We start from the raw sequence: 12,971 nt of genomic DNA, 5'->3' as shown, positions 1-12,971 counted from the left end.
AAGGACACACCTGTGTGTGAATTATAATTTACTTTCTGAAAGAGCTGTGAAGTAAAGCCAATATTGTTCTGAGAATAAAATGGGACCAAAATTTGGAAAATACAGTTGAAATACCACAGAAGTATACCCAGCTCTTAGAACAGAAGGAAGCATAGAAATGGTGTATGAGTCCCTGTGCAGTGGTGCATCCATTGTATTAGCCTTACCTGACAGAGGGTCCTCAGAAATGGTTTCCATTTATATTTTTACCTTAAATTTGTTGTGTTAAATACTTGCACTTGCTATGTCAAAACTGGACAGTTTTTCATTGCCATGTGCTGCAGCTCTGCCAAATGACTTCTTAATGTTTTTTCATAGAGTGTATATTAGTTTTACACCAAATGTTGACTATATTATAAAAGAAGGAGAGAAAGAAGGATCTCTCAGGCATCTAGTCAGTCCACACCAATCCATTTTGGAAATGGAACAGGAAATTACCTTGCTTTGTATTTCAGAAGACTTTGTCATTCTGATTTTATGTTTTTCATATAATAGGCTTTCCTTTACTTCCCTGGAAAGGGTGTTCTATAAGGCACAGGTGTGGGAAAGATGTGGATGTGGGCTTCTTGCTTTCCCAAGTGACCAATGGCACCCGCAAAGCATCTGCTCACTTCTGCAGTCCATGAAAACCTAAGTGCAAAATAAATCTTATTAGTAGAAATAAATCTTGTTAGTTTCTTCTTTTTAAAAAAGATTTGAGGATGTTGAAAAAAAATAAAGCATGGGCTGGTTTTAAGTCCTTTACAACCTCCCTCCATATTATTGTGATGGAGCAGAGCAAGCCTAGTTGGTGCCAGCCTGGTTGGTGCCAGCTCAGGGAATAAAGGTTACATAAACAGGACAGATGGGGGGTAGGGGTGGGGGTGGGGGTGGCATAGAGATAGGGAAAAGATTCCAAAGAGATAGGGGAAAGATAGCATAGAGGTAAGGAAAAGCTGTAACAAAGATAGAAAGTCAGCCGGGGGCGAGGAATTGAACAGGGTTTAGGTTAGCTGTGAATAATTACATAGTTCGGGTGTTAATGTGTGATTTAATTTTGTGTCAATAAACTTCCACTTGTTGTTATTATTTACAACTGCGTCTGGCTGTTCATGTTAAGTTTTGATAAAGAGTCTCATCATGCTTATCACAGCAAAAACACTGAATAAACACATCCACTGGTCTATACATGGATCACCTTGAGGCCCAAGTATCCAATCTAGGGAGGGATCTTGAGGGGCAAGGTGAGTGACTGAAGCTCAGGGATTTGGAACTGCAGAGCCGGTTGGAGAGGAGATCCATCACAATTCCTTATTTTACAAATGTAATAAGGAAGTTTGGTCTTGAATTAAAATCAAATGTGTTATTTAATGAGGAAATTACAGATTTCAAATGGATCAGTTACTCAGGACTTCATACCAGTAGCACTGTATAAACATTATGGTATATGAAGATTATGTTCTTATTTAATTTGACTTTCACTTTTCTGCAGTTCAGTAAACAGTAAATTATTAACTGTATTCTGGACATAAATATATTTTGTAAAATATACTGTGATTTTTCTGTTTCATAGTAAGTGACATTTATCATTTTCTCTCTTATTTCCTCTAGGTATCATTGATTTTCTTGTGAGCCCGCATCCAATTGCCAAAGTGCTAAGAGATCATTTGGTCTTCAAGATTGCGCCTATGCTTAATCCAGATGGCGTTTACCTTGGTAATTACAGGTATGGACATATAATATATGACTCTGTATGTCTGTTTGCAAGTTAGGAGCCTGTGGAAAGGTTGCCATATGACTGGAATAGCTGGATCATATTGAGATGAGGCATTGTATCTGGTATCTATTTGGATCATTAGGTGGCACAGATTATCTTCTTTCTTTCTTTCAAAAAGTAAATCCCTAACTCTTCTGGAAATTAAAGTAGGCTACAAACCTCATTATTTTTCAAGAAAGAACTTACTACAGTATTTAAGTACAGGTTGAGTATCCCTTATCTGAAATGCTTGGGAACAGAACTGTTTTGGATTTCAGATTCTTTTATATTTTGGAATATTTGCATATATTTAATGAGACATCTTGGAGATGGAACCCATCAGGGATGTAGCCAGGATTTTGGGAAGGGGGGGCTTGGGTGTGGTGGAGCGGTGGTGTGGTGGTGCAGGAATGCCACGGGTGTGCGCATCATTCATTGTACTAATGTGAATTAACAGAAGGGGGATCCAGACCCCACGGATCCCCCCCCCCCTTGGCTATGTCACTGGACCCATGTAACATAAAATTCATTTACGTTTCGTATACACCTTATACTTATACACTTAAGGTGATATTGTATGATATTTTAATATATGTGTACATGAAAAAAAGTTTGTGCACATTAAACCATCAGAAAGCAATCTCAGCCACCCATTTCAGATTTTGGAATATTTCAGATTTTCAGATTTTCAGATAAGGAATACACAACCTGGATTAACTAATGAGTGAAGTATCACAGTATCACTGAAGTGTGAACTGATCCTCTCCCAGGAAAAATGCTTCAACTTAGGCTTAGTGTGTTTGCAAAGAATAGAGGTGAATTCTTACAAGGTACCAGAAAATAGCAGAAAAATAGCGAGAGCAAGACATAGAAATGAATAAGAATTCAGGATGCCATGGACTCTGCTTTATTTGCTGCCACAGACTTTGTAATCTTTACTGGGATTCCAGAAAGTAAAGATTTTACTGCTCAGATATCAAGAGAAAAGAACCAGGTTGAGAGCAGGTGGAAAGAAGGAAATGAGAAAAAGCTAGAAAAGATGATATATAGTTGATAGATAAAGAGATGATAGATATATATCATCTATACATCAATCAGCATCTATAGAAGCTTACTGAAGTAAGGTAAATGCTTACTTTGGATCTTAGATTGCTGATAACTAGAATTTTAAATAATAAAGAAATGAAGTCAGTTTGGAAGGACTAATTTCACATTTTCTTGTCTTAGATATATGACATTTATTATTTACTTGTTTCTTTAATAAACTATTTATATCCCAACCTATATCTGAGAAGCATGTGTGGCACAGACCCTTTATTCAAAGATATGACTTACCTACTAAGTTAAAAGCATCTTAGACTAAGGGCCAAAGCACATAGCTTGGAAAGAGTGCCCTCTGGCCACTCCAGCCTTGATTGCACCAGAACTGCAGTGACCTCATGGCCCGCTCCCAAAGCGGGCCGCCACCTATGCTTCCAAGCTGCTATCCAGGAGTCAGTTTAAACAGACTCCTTTTTGAGGCAGCATTGGACTGTTTCTGGCAGCACAGGAGCAGCTTCAAGCTGCTTTGGGGGCATACGTTGTTTCCCAAAGCAGCCAGAAGCCACTTTATTTGGCCTGTGTGTTTCAGGCATAAAGAATATAGGAACAGAAGATCTCTATACTTGTATTTATTAGGAATGAATCCCATTTCCTATTGCAATATAACTCGTAGTTTGTCAGCAAAGCAGTAACAATGAGGTGCACAGGGATGAAGGATGGATTTGTTGTAACAAGTGGAAATAAAATACGGGAGGATAGTGTTTATGGGAGAATACAGGTGTACCATCCTGGATTTTCACTTGTTTAATCAATTGATCTGTTGTCTATCTATCATCTATCCTTCCTTCCTTCCTTCCTTCCTTCCTTCCTTCCTTCCTTCCTCTTGGAGAGGTACACAGATACTCAAATGAGCATCTTTCTGACTTTTTGGAGAGGTAGTCTTGTTTCTGTGTTGCAAGAAAAACAGCAAGAGCCTTGTGGTACTTTAAAGACCAACAAATTTTTAACATTAACTGTCATTGATAGTGGTGCATGTTCTGCTGCTGCCTGATGTGGGAGGAGAGGGGTAGCTGCTGCTCTTATTTTAGAGTCCCTTGCCCACTGCCTCCCTGTTCTTTTTGAGAAACATTGGTATGATTCTGAAGCTTATGATGTCAAGAAGAAATAGTAGCTACCATGTGAGCAGACAAGTGGGAGATGGGGCAGTGGTTTCTACCCTTGCTGTGCAAATGGGCAGGAGATAGAAAAGGGCAGCAGGCAGGAACAAGGAAGGGTTGTAGCAACAGCAGCAACCACTGCACAGGTGGAACAAGTGGGATGGAGAGGGAGGGCCAGGTGCTGATTGGAGGGTCATCAGGTACGGTGGCAAGGAGGAAGACTTCATAGCGTTCAGGCAGTGGCATTACTACAGTTGGTGCCACCCAAGTGTGGTACCCCATTCTATCACCTCCAGGCTTCCTGATAATACCTTCTTCAAGCCAGGCTGCCTCTGCTGCAGTGTGGGTGGGGTGCTGCTGCCACCTGGCAGCTTTTTCCAAGTCTGGTGGTGCTGCTGGGTGAGTGGGAATGAGAGGTGATTCATTTTACCACCTGGCCAGTAAGCCTGTCAGACCTGGAAGACAGGCCTTTCCCACCAGTGGCTACTGGTAGGGATGGGCTGATACCTCCACCCAGCAGGTTTTTTTCCTACTCACTCAGCAGCCCTACCAGATCTGGAAGTAGCTGCTGGGTAGCAGCACCCCACACCCACCAGAGGTCACAGTCGATGGATGGCTAGCTAGAGGGGCAGCCGCAAGAGTTTTCTGATGAACAAGAGTGATTGCCCTACCAGGTGTTCACCCCAGTCTGAGGTGCCACCCAGTGAAATATGCATGAGAAATCTGGGACGGGGCAGAGAAAATCCTGGGCTGAGACAGCAGACCTTGACTACCAGAACAGAGGGCCTGTTGTTGTTGTTGTTGTTGTTGTTAACATTTATTTATACAGCACTATAGGATTTGCATGGTGCTTTTCATAACAGAAATCAAAATGAAATAAGAATAAAAACCTGTCAAATGTTCTAAAACATCAATATTACAAAATCAAAACATCTCTAAAATAATACGGAAAGCACACAATCAAAACATAAGCAGCATGAGAAATTAACAGTCAGTGACATGGAATGCCTCCATAAACAAAATTGTCTTCAACTTAGCTTTAAAACTGGCCAAGGAAGTAACAGTTCCAGTTGGGTAGGGAGAAAAATCCAAGCATGGGGAGCAGCATGGGAGAAGAGCCAAATTCCAGCAACGGAGGAGAAGATCTTCGGCTGAGTTAGGAGATAGGTGATAGGAAGAGACGAGCGCTGACCATTAAGAGGGAGCTATGAAAAGCTTTAAAAGGAATAGGGAGCCAGTAAAGGGATAACAATAAGGGAGTGATATGATCAAAACAACAGGCAGAGAAAATGACCTTGGCTGCTAAGTGTTGTACAGAAACTAAAGGGCCAAGATGAGAGAGAGGAAGACCCACCAAGAGGCCAAGGTGGGAGAGAGGAACGCCCACCAAAATGATACCAGAAATTCTTGAGGTAAGACAGGATTACCTCAGTATTTATGCAATTTCAACTGCACATTTGCTTCTCCATGTTGAGTCACCCAATAACATGGTTAATTACACCATTCTCCTCTTTACTCTGTTCTTGCATTTCGTTCCGGACCCCGCAGCGTACAGCAAATTCTGCCTATGCTCAAGCCCCATTCAATATAATGGCACTCGTTCTCATGGTGTCGCAGTGTGCATGCATCACAGGCACACATGCCATTCTTTAGATTGTCGTGCAGCTTTTGCATAAACAGGAAGCCGCATATGATGCACCAGTGTATGGAGTGGGTGCACTGTGTATGCAACAGTCAAAAATACATAGTCATGTGAATTTTTCTGTGCTTTTTAAAGCAACAACAATCTGTGCAATGAAGAAATGGAACAGAACGATAAAAGATAAGGGCACGTGAGAAACACAATTGCAGTGAAATACACTGATCTTTCACTTCCAAATAGGGAGAAAGATTGGCCAGAAACCTTTACACATACACAAAGTTTCAATATGCTCGAAAGCAGTTGCTGTAAATAATTTCCAGACATCCATTTTGAAGTGTCATAATGCTTAGTTTGCAATGAGGAGATTCTTACAGCAGTGCTAGGTATGTTACTTCTAAGAAGAATGAATATAATGATATGGTGACATCATCCATAACTCACCAGAGATAGGATAATACTCTAGGAGTCAGAGCATCATTCTACTCCTGCTTAGTTATAGATGGCTTCAGTATATTGTTATATTAATTCACCTTAAAAATAATAAGCTCTGTTTCTGAGACAAATCCTTTTAGTAAAGTTGCTTACTATCAGAAATACTCAAATGCTGCTGAGAAGGCATTGATTCTCTTGAGGGCCATTTTACTGCTTGGTAGGAATGAAGATAGAAAACGATATGTTATATCAATATTTGCAGTTCCAAACAAGCTGCTTTCTTTACCTGCATGCATTCTGCCATTCTTTAGGACTTTCTGGATTGTGATCACTATTGGTGAACTGCAAGTGAAGTTCTCTGTATTCATCAAACACATTTGGCCCATCATTTTCTATACCCCTTGAGCAGCTAGGTATTACAGAAAGAAAATTATGCTCCCTATCTTAATTGCCAAACTGATAGAAAGTTATAATTTTAGCCTTTTCATCAGATAATGGAAATGCAGCCATTCTGAACTAAAAGGATGGCTAATGAGGTGGACGAAAAAGAACTGAATTTGCTTACATTTTACCACATCATTTACAAAAATGCCTAATGTAACTAATAACATAAAATGAATATAGTAAGCAGAATGCTACCTATTAATGGAGGGAAGATATTGAAATCTTGATAATGTGAATACTCCATAGCTGTTGAATAATTTCCTGCAAGTGTTTCATTTGTTGAAGTTTACTGAATGAGTTTTTATCAGGTCCATTTGAAATCAGAGTTCCAAAACTTGTAGTTTCAGGGTGACCCACTAAGTAATTAAGACAGGATTTTTCTAGATAATTTGGCGAAGAAAGATACCTTACCTGAATAACATACTAGTAGCTATTTGTGACAAGTTAATTCTCATCCCCTTTTGGGTAGTTTTTGGATAATGATGGGAATTGTGCAGGCCTGGGACCACTTGATATCGCTGAAGTACAACAGTGGCTCAAAAAAGTGGGGAGGGTGAATTCCAGGAGCAACAATCCATTTTCTAAATAGGCTGGAAGTGCACCCTACACTTTGGTGGTAGTTTTATTTTCCACCAACTCAACTTTGATTTACAGCAAGGGTGGGCAACTGTGGATGGCTATGTCTTTAAACAACAGAAAAATATTTTGATTAACAGATGATAGTTGGAATGTTTGGTTGGTTGAGAGTTATGACTGAAGCAGAAGTGGTGGTTATTGTTGTGTGTATGTGTGGACTAGGTTTGGATCATCAGGTAGGGTGGCAAGGTGTTAAAAAGACTTTGAAGTTGGTTATAAGTCAGAGGTGTGTGTGTGTGCATGTGTGTGTGTGTGTGTGTGTGTGTATCGTCTATATATTATAACTGAAGATAAAAGCCTCCAGGAACGTTAGACAAATCAGCTGTCTGTGATTAGTTTTTTGTGGGTTTTTTTTTTTAATTCTTGGCTTTATATATTGTTTTTGGCTGTAGCTGAGTGATTTTTACCCAGACTGCATTGGGAGTTGGCCTTGCCCAAATATAATTATTAGCTGACAAAATGGCCCAAGGAGCCCCCAAAAGTGGCACAGATGCCCCTTACACTCCATAGAGGGTGTTTGTGGGCACATATTCAGGAGAACTGTGGCATCCTTGATTGGATCAATCCACCTGTAGTAACGTCTTCCACTTTTCCTATTGACTCCCATTTTACCAAGCATTACAATATTCTCTAATAAGTCATGTCATCTTATGAAATATCTAATGTGTGACAGTTTCATTTTAGTCATATTGTCTTCTAATGAGAGTTAAGGATTGATTTACTCTTGGACCCTGTGGGCGAAGCCGGGGGCCCAGCCTTGGGAAGGCTGCCTTTAGGTTCCATGGAATCCCAGGGTCTGGAAACAAACAACATATGAGTCAGTGGAAGATGCTTAAACAACGAAACTAAACTTTAATAACTTCTGTTAGGCTGCAATCCAGATGAAAGAAATGAAAGTCCAACAACTCTAAGACCCGGGCGCCAGTTGCCTCACTGGCGCTTCCTTGGCGTCTCTCAGTCTGCGTCCCACTAGGGCTCACTTTCCTCCGGAGCTCCCACTCACCAGAGTCCAAAAGACCTTTCGGCTTGTTCTATTGTGGCTTGTTCTCTCTCTTGGGCCCACAGTTCCTGCCTACGTGGCCCTTCCCTCCTTTCCCACCAAGTGACCTCTTCTCCCGGCAGACTGGGAGTGGTCCGCCCGGCGTCTGGGTTGTAAGGTTCTCCCCTCGGCACTCCTTCCCAGTGAGGACTGGCTGGATGGGCTATGTGGTGGGGACCTACTTGTAAGTTGCCAAAGGAAGACGAGAGGCGTAAGGCAGCCGCCCTGGGCCCTCGTAGTCCTCTCCTCTCCTTCTTCCGCCAGCCTCACTGCATCCCCTTGTTCCGCATCGTCTCCTCCCCTCAGACGCCTCTCCATCCTCCTTAAAACGGGTCTCTGGCCCCTCCCCCAACTGAGGAGTTGGGTTAGCTGCCTCCCAACTGGCCTCCAGCTGTGTTAACTCCCTTCTCCTATCCCTTCCTTCTTCCCCCAGATCCCCTCGCCTGTCTCCTTCCCTCCTCGCCCACTCAACCCGCACCTCCTTCTCCAGCTCTCTACAGACCCATTTATTTTTCTGGCAGTCTGTGGTATTCACAGAACTCTCCTTTAGCATCACCTTTTAAATGAATTGATTTTCTTAATGTCGCCTTTCTTCATAGTACAGCTTTCACAACTATATGAAAAAAATCAGAAATTCCACGGGATAGATGATCCTATGTTTGATATGGAATTATGTATCATTCCACTTGAGGATCTTATTTAGTTCCTTCATAGCTGCTCTTCCAACTGTTTGTCTTTTTATTTCTTGAGTACAGTTTCAATTTGATTAATGAATGGGCCAAATGAAAAACAAATGTTTAACTATTTTTATGCCTTCATTATCTACATTAAAGTTATATAAATCATATGTGGTCATTACTTTTTTTAATATTCAACTACAGTTGAATATTATACATACATATACATACATACATATATATATATATATATATATATATATATTTCATTTGCACTTTTTAATATAGCCCTCCATGATTTTTACATCAAAACACCCCTTTCTCTCTCTCTCTCTCTCTCTCTCTCTGTGTGTGTGTGTGTGTGTGTTTGGAGGGGGGCTAATATTGGCACTCTGTGCAGTCTCAAGGGCAGATAATTACCACCTGGACCTGCTGCAGGTGCCAAGAAGCTTAGCAGGATTGAGGATGGCAAAGGAACACTAGAAATCTCAGGCACAGCTTGGAAAGTATCCAAAAACACCTCCAGTAAAAATTGACAGTCTTGCACTACATGGACTAATGTTCTAAGAAAAGGGCAGCTTCCTGTATTCTTATCAGTGTCATTAATTGTTGAATGGCAAACCAGAATAATTTTCCTATACTGAAAACAAGATTTCACTATGGTCTCCTCAGTCATTTATCTTGTCTACCAGGTCCTCCTATAATAGGAGCAGAATGGCGGTTCTTTCCATCCTATACTTTTGATCCTGAATATATTCTTCTGCTTGCCTTGTAATCCTCTGGCATTATATTTGGAGAGATTACCTAAAACAGAAGAAATGAACATTATCAGGATTTTTTTTTTCTGTTTCCACATATATAAATAATTTCTTTTGTTTGGTCCACATGCTATCTAAGGTAATAAAGACCCCTTCACATCACACAATTATAGTGCTATGATTCCACTTCATGGGTCTATCCTGTGGAATTCTGAGATTTGCATTTTAGGGATTTGGAAATCTTAGCCAAAAAATACTTGTGTCAAACAAGACTACAAACTCCGTAGGATGCATCAATGACAGTTAAAATGGAATCATACTACTATAATCGTGTAGTGTCAAAGGATCCAAAGATAATGAGCAGTGGTGTTTGTAATACTGAGAAATGGCTGATACCAATATACAGTTGTTCAAAAAATGGAATAAAAACCCTGGGATTTTGTAGGGATTTCCCAGCATTAGAAAATCTAGAAGACAAGAGTTTAATAACACAGCTGCTAACTTACTGTTGTAGTGCAGAACCAATTTTTTAGGATGATTGTTTATGGAAGAGGAATAGTAGATTTTTCTGATGGAAAATTTACAGTTGCAAACTCCTTTGGTGTGTTTGCTTGTGTTTTCAAAGCTGGATGACAATAAAATACCTGTATTTATAATCAAACGACTTGTACATATGCCTTTTGGCATAGCAAAAGCAAGTATGGTAGTTTTGAAAACAACAACAGAGAATGGAAAATTACTAGTGTCAGTAATCTGAAGGCCCTTTGTGGTTCTGGACCATAATAATCTGGATATATTATTTAAATATATATATTCTTTGAAAATTCTAACTGCAGAGATTTGTGTGATTAACTATCTGTACGCCTCTCTGAGAGCCTTTGTAGCTGAAGAGCGGGGTATAAATACAGTAAATAAATAAATAAATAAATAAATAAATAAAATTTTAGCCTAACTCCAAGGTTATAATATCAGATATTGGGTAGTGTAATGGGACTTTCCTCCTCTCCCCCTGTGGCACTCCATGAAGTCTGAAAACCTGCTCTAGAGGAAGCTGAGTGGAGCCTTGCTTCTTTTACTAAATTATTTCCATCCAGGGTAATTAAGTATATATCACGGTGTACAGAAAATAAAGCTATATGGGGCTTACTTAGAGACAAAACATATACACAGTGTCTGGGTAAGAACTGGAGCAAATGAATGGATAAAAAAAATAAAAGTAAAAAAAAACAATGCCATATTCCCATAACAAAGATTGTTTTCACATAATTATGGAATTATTTCAACATAATTATGGAAATAGATTCTAATCTAACTGATAAGAGGTTTTCTGTCTCTGAAATGCTCAAATAAATAGTGGTCCATTATTCTCAATGCCTAAATATTTGAGGAAGAAAAGAGATATTTTTCCTTCTTCAAATTTTAGGTTTCACAATATTTCCCAGCAGTTAGGCATTCACACCTTGTGGATATATGGCAATACCTACGGCAGCAATAGACAGGCCAAGGAAACACAATACAGTATTCTTGATTTAAAAGCTGCATATCCTGGGGCCTGGGCTGAACTTTCCTTTATCCTGAGCTTGCTCTAAACTTGTCACCATGTAGCTGAACCAGTGAAATCTGTTCCTGCAGGGAAGGCGGCTGTAATGGTGCCATCTTCAGCTTAGATTAGTTCCAATTTGTCATTCTCACCTTCCTGAGATGAGAGACCCCAAGATGGCATGGAAGGGAATATGTTTTTTAATACTGGCAGATCTCTGCTGCAGCATTCTTGAAATGTGGTGACAAGGCAACCACAAAAGATGTCTATACTCCTTCTGAAAACTCTGTAGTCTGTGAATCAGCAGCTAGCAGCTACTGTACTGTGTCCCACATTCTTTCATTACTCACTTATTGGCTGTGACAGTGATAATCATTGTACAGGTAACACACAGCTGTTAATTATGGCATGCAGATTTGTCACATTTCAAACCTGAAACATCTTTATAGTGCCTCAGCTGATGTAGGTAGGGAAACGTCTCCCCACTTATATCTTTGTGTACTAGTTGGGGACACAGAAACATTGGTGTTGAAAAGATTGCTGAGCAGTGCTTTCGAAGTAGGGAAGGGTGGGGATTTCAGTTCAGTTTTATAAGCAATTACAAAGATTTGCAAATTTCTTCATAGGTTGGAACAAAATTATATCTACTATAGTATTTCTGAGAAGCTCCTCATCTTTACCATCAATGTGACAGCAAGGTACAACAGGGCCCTTTCTGTCTGGCAATATCTTTTCCTGTTGAATTTGGATACTTCAGTTGAGTAATTTTTTTTGTTTCAATTTACTTTTGATGAATTTGCTACAATTTGCAAATTTCTTCATATTTAGAATGGAAAGCTCTTGGATGTTACTCTTTTGTTTTCAGTATAAGATGAATGGAGGAAAAAACAAAATAAGACATCCAGGACTTTGAGTGCTTAGCTTTGAAAGTATGAGTTTAACTCATTGTGTTGTCAAGCATTTTACTACTGAATTAGGGTTACCACTTTTTCCTGAAAGATAGACATTTTTAACACCTTTATGGTAGGTGAGAACAGTGTAGTGACTGTTTCGGAAAGACCCATTGGGCAATTGTAGCTTTTATAACAATTCTATTTTGTCATTTCTGACAGAGTGATCTGAGGTACAAGCTGAGCTATGTGAAACTATTGGGAGAAGTTGTCTGGTGGTTTGGGGTTGATGCTACCAGTATGCTAATAGGGTGGAGCACCAGGGCAGTTTAGTAACAGGAATGGCAGCATCATCTGACACTCTCCTCTTTGAGCTGAGCTTGGAGTTGCCATACCATCCAGCTGGCTGGGGTTTATCTAGATTCTATGCATGCCACTGAGAGGCTGTACAGACTGGTGTTATATGCTAGCCTCAGGGCAAATTTGGGGCACGGTGTCCACATGACGCACTCCCCAACATGGTCTTGCCAGCACCGCCACATATGCCAAACCACACAGCAGGTGGCGTCATGGTGCTCCTTCGGCTTTGTGTCCAGATGACGCAGTGCCAGAATGTGCCACCGCCACAGCAGGAAAAGTAAGCTTTCTGCAGTGCAAAAAGGAGCTGCTTTTTGAGGCTCCTTTTTGTTCCACAGAATTGCCAGATAGGGGCTGCAGCATGTATTGTTGTGGCCCCAATCTGGCACTGAAAGGGGCAGTAGCAGGCTGGTCCAAAGGAGTGGTTTGTTTAACCTCTCAGTCCCCTTTTATTTCATTATCTGACCCAGATTCCAAGCTTTCATTTTGTAAAAGTCTAAGTCTCTAGGCTTCAAAGAAGCCAAGATATGAAATGAAATGTGTGGTGACTATTCTGCCCAGTTTGTGAGAAACAAGTCTGCTAC

At 40.3% G+C, this 12,971-nt stretch overlaps 1 protein-coding gene across 1 annotated transcript in view; it reads left to right on the top strand.

Annotated features, from left to right (window-relative positions):
• Window positions 1-12,971, top strand: part of LOC121927909 (cytosolic carboxypeptidase 6-like) — an 827,289-nt gene that overhangs the window by 599,043 nt on the left and 215,275 nt on the right. The window contains exon 5 of the mRNA XM_042461947.1: window positions 1,630-1,744. Within this exon, the coding sequence (XP_042317881.1) occupies window positions 1,630-1,744 (115 nt within the window). The remainder of the gene's footprint in view (window positions 1-1,629; window positions 1,745-12,971) is intronic.

This window comes from Sceloporus undulatus, chromosome 4 (assembly GCF_019175285.1).
Source record: "Sceloporus undulatus isolate JIND9_A2432 ecotype Alabama chromosome 4, SceUnd_v1.1, whole genome shotgun sequence".
Classification (NCBI taxonomy): Eukaryota; Metazoa; Chordata; class Lepidosauria; order Squamata; family Phrynosomatidae; genus Sceloporus; species Sceloporus undulatus.
Note: the sequence above shows the minus strand (reverse complement) of the source record. Positions and strands in the feature narration are given on the sequence as shown.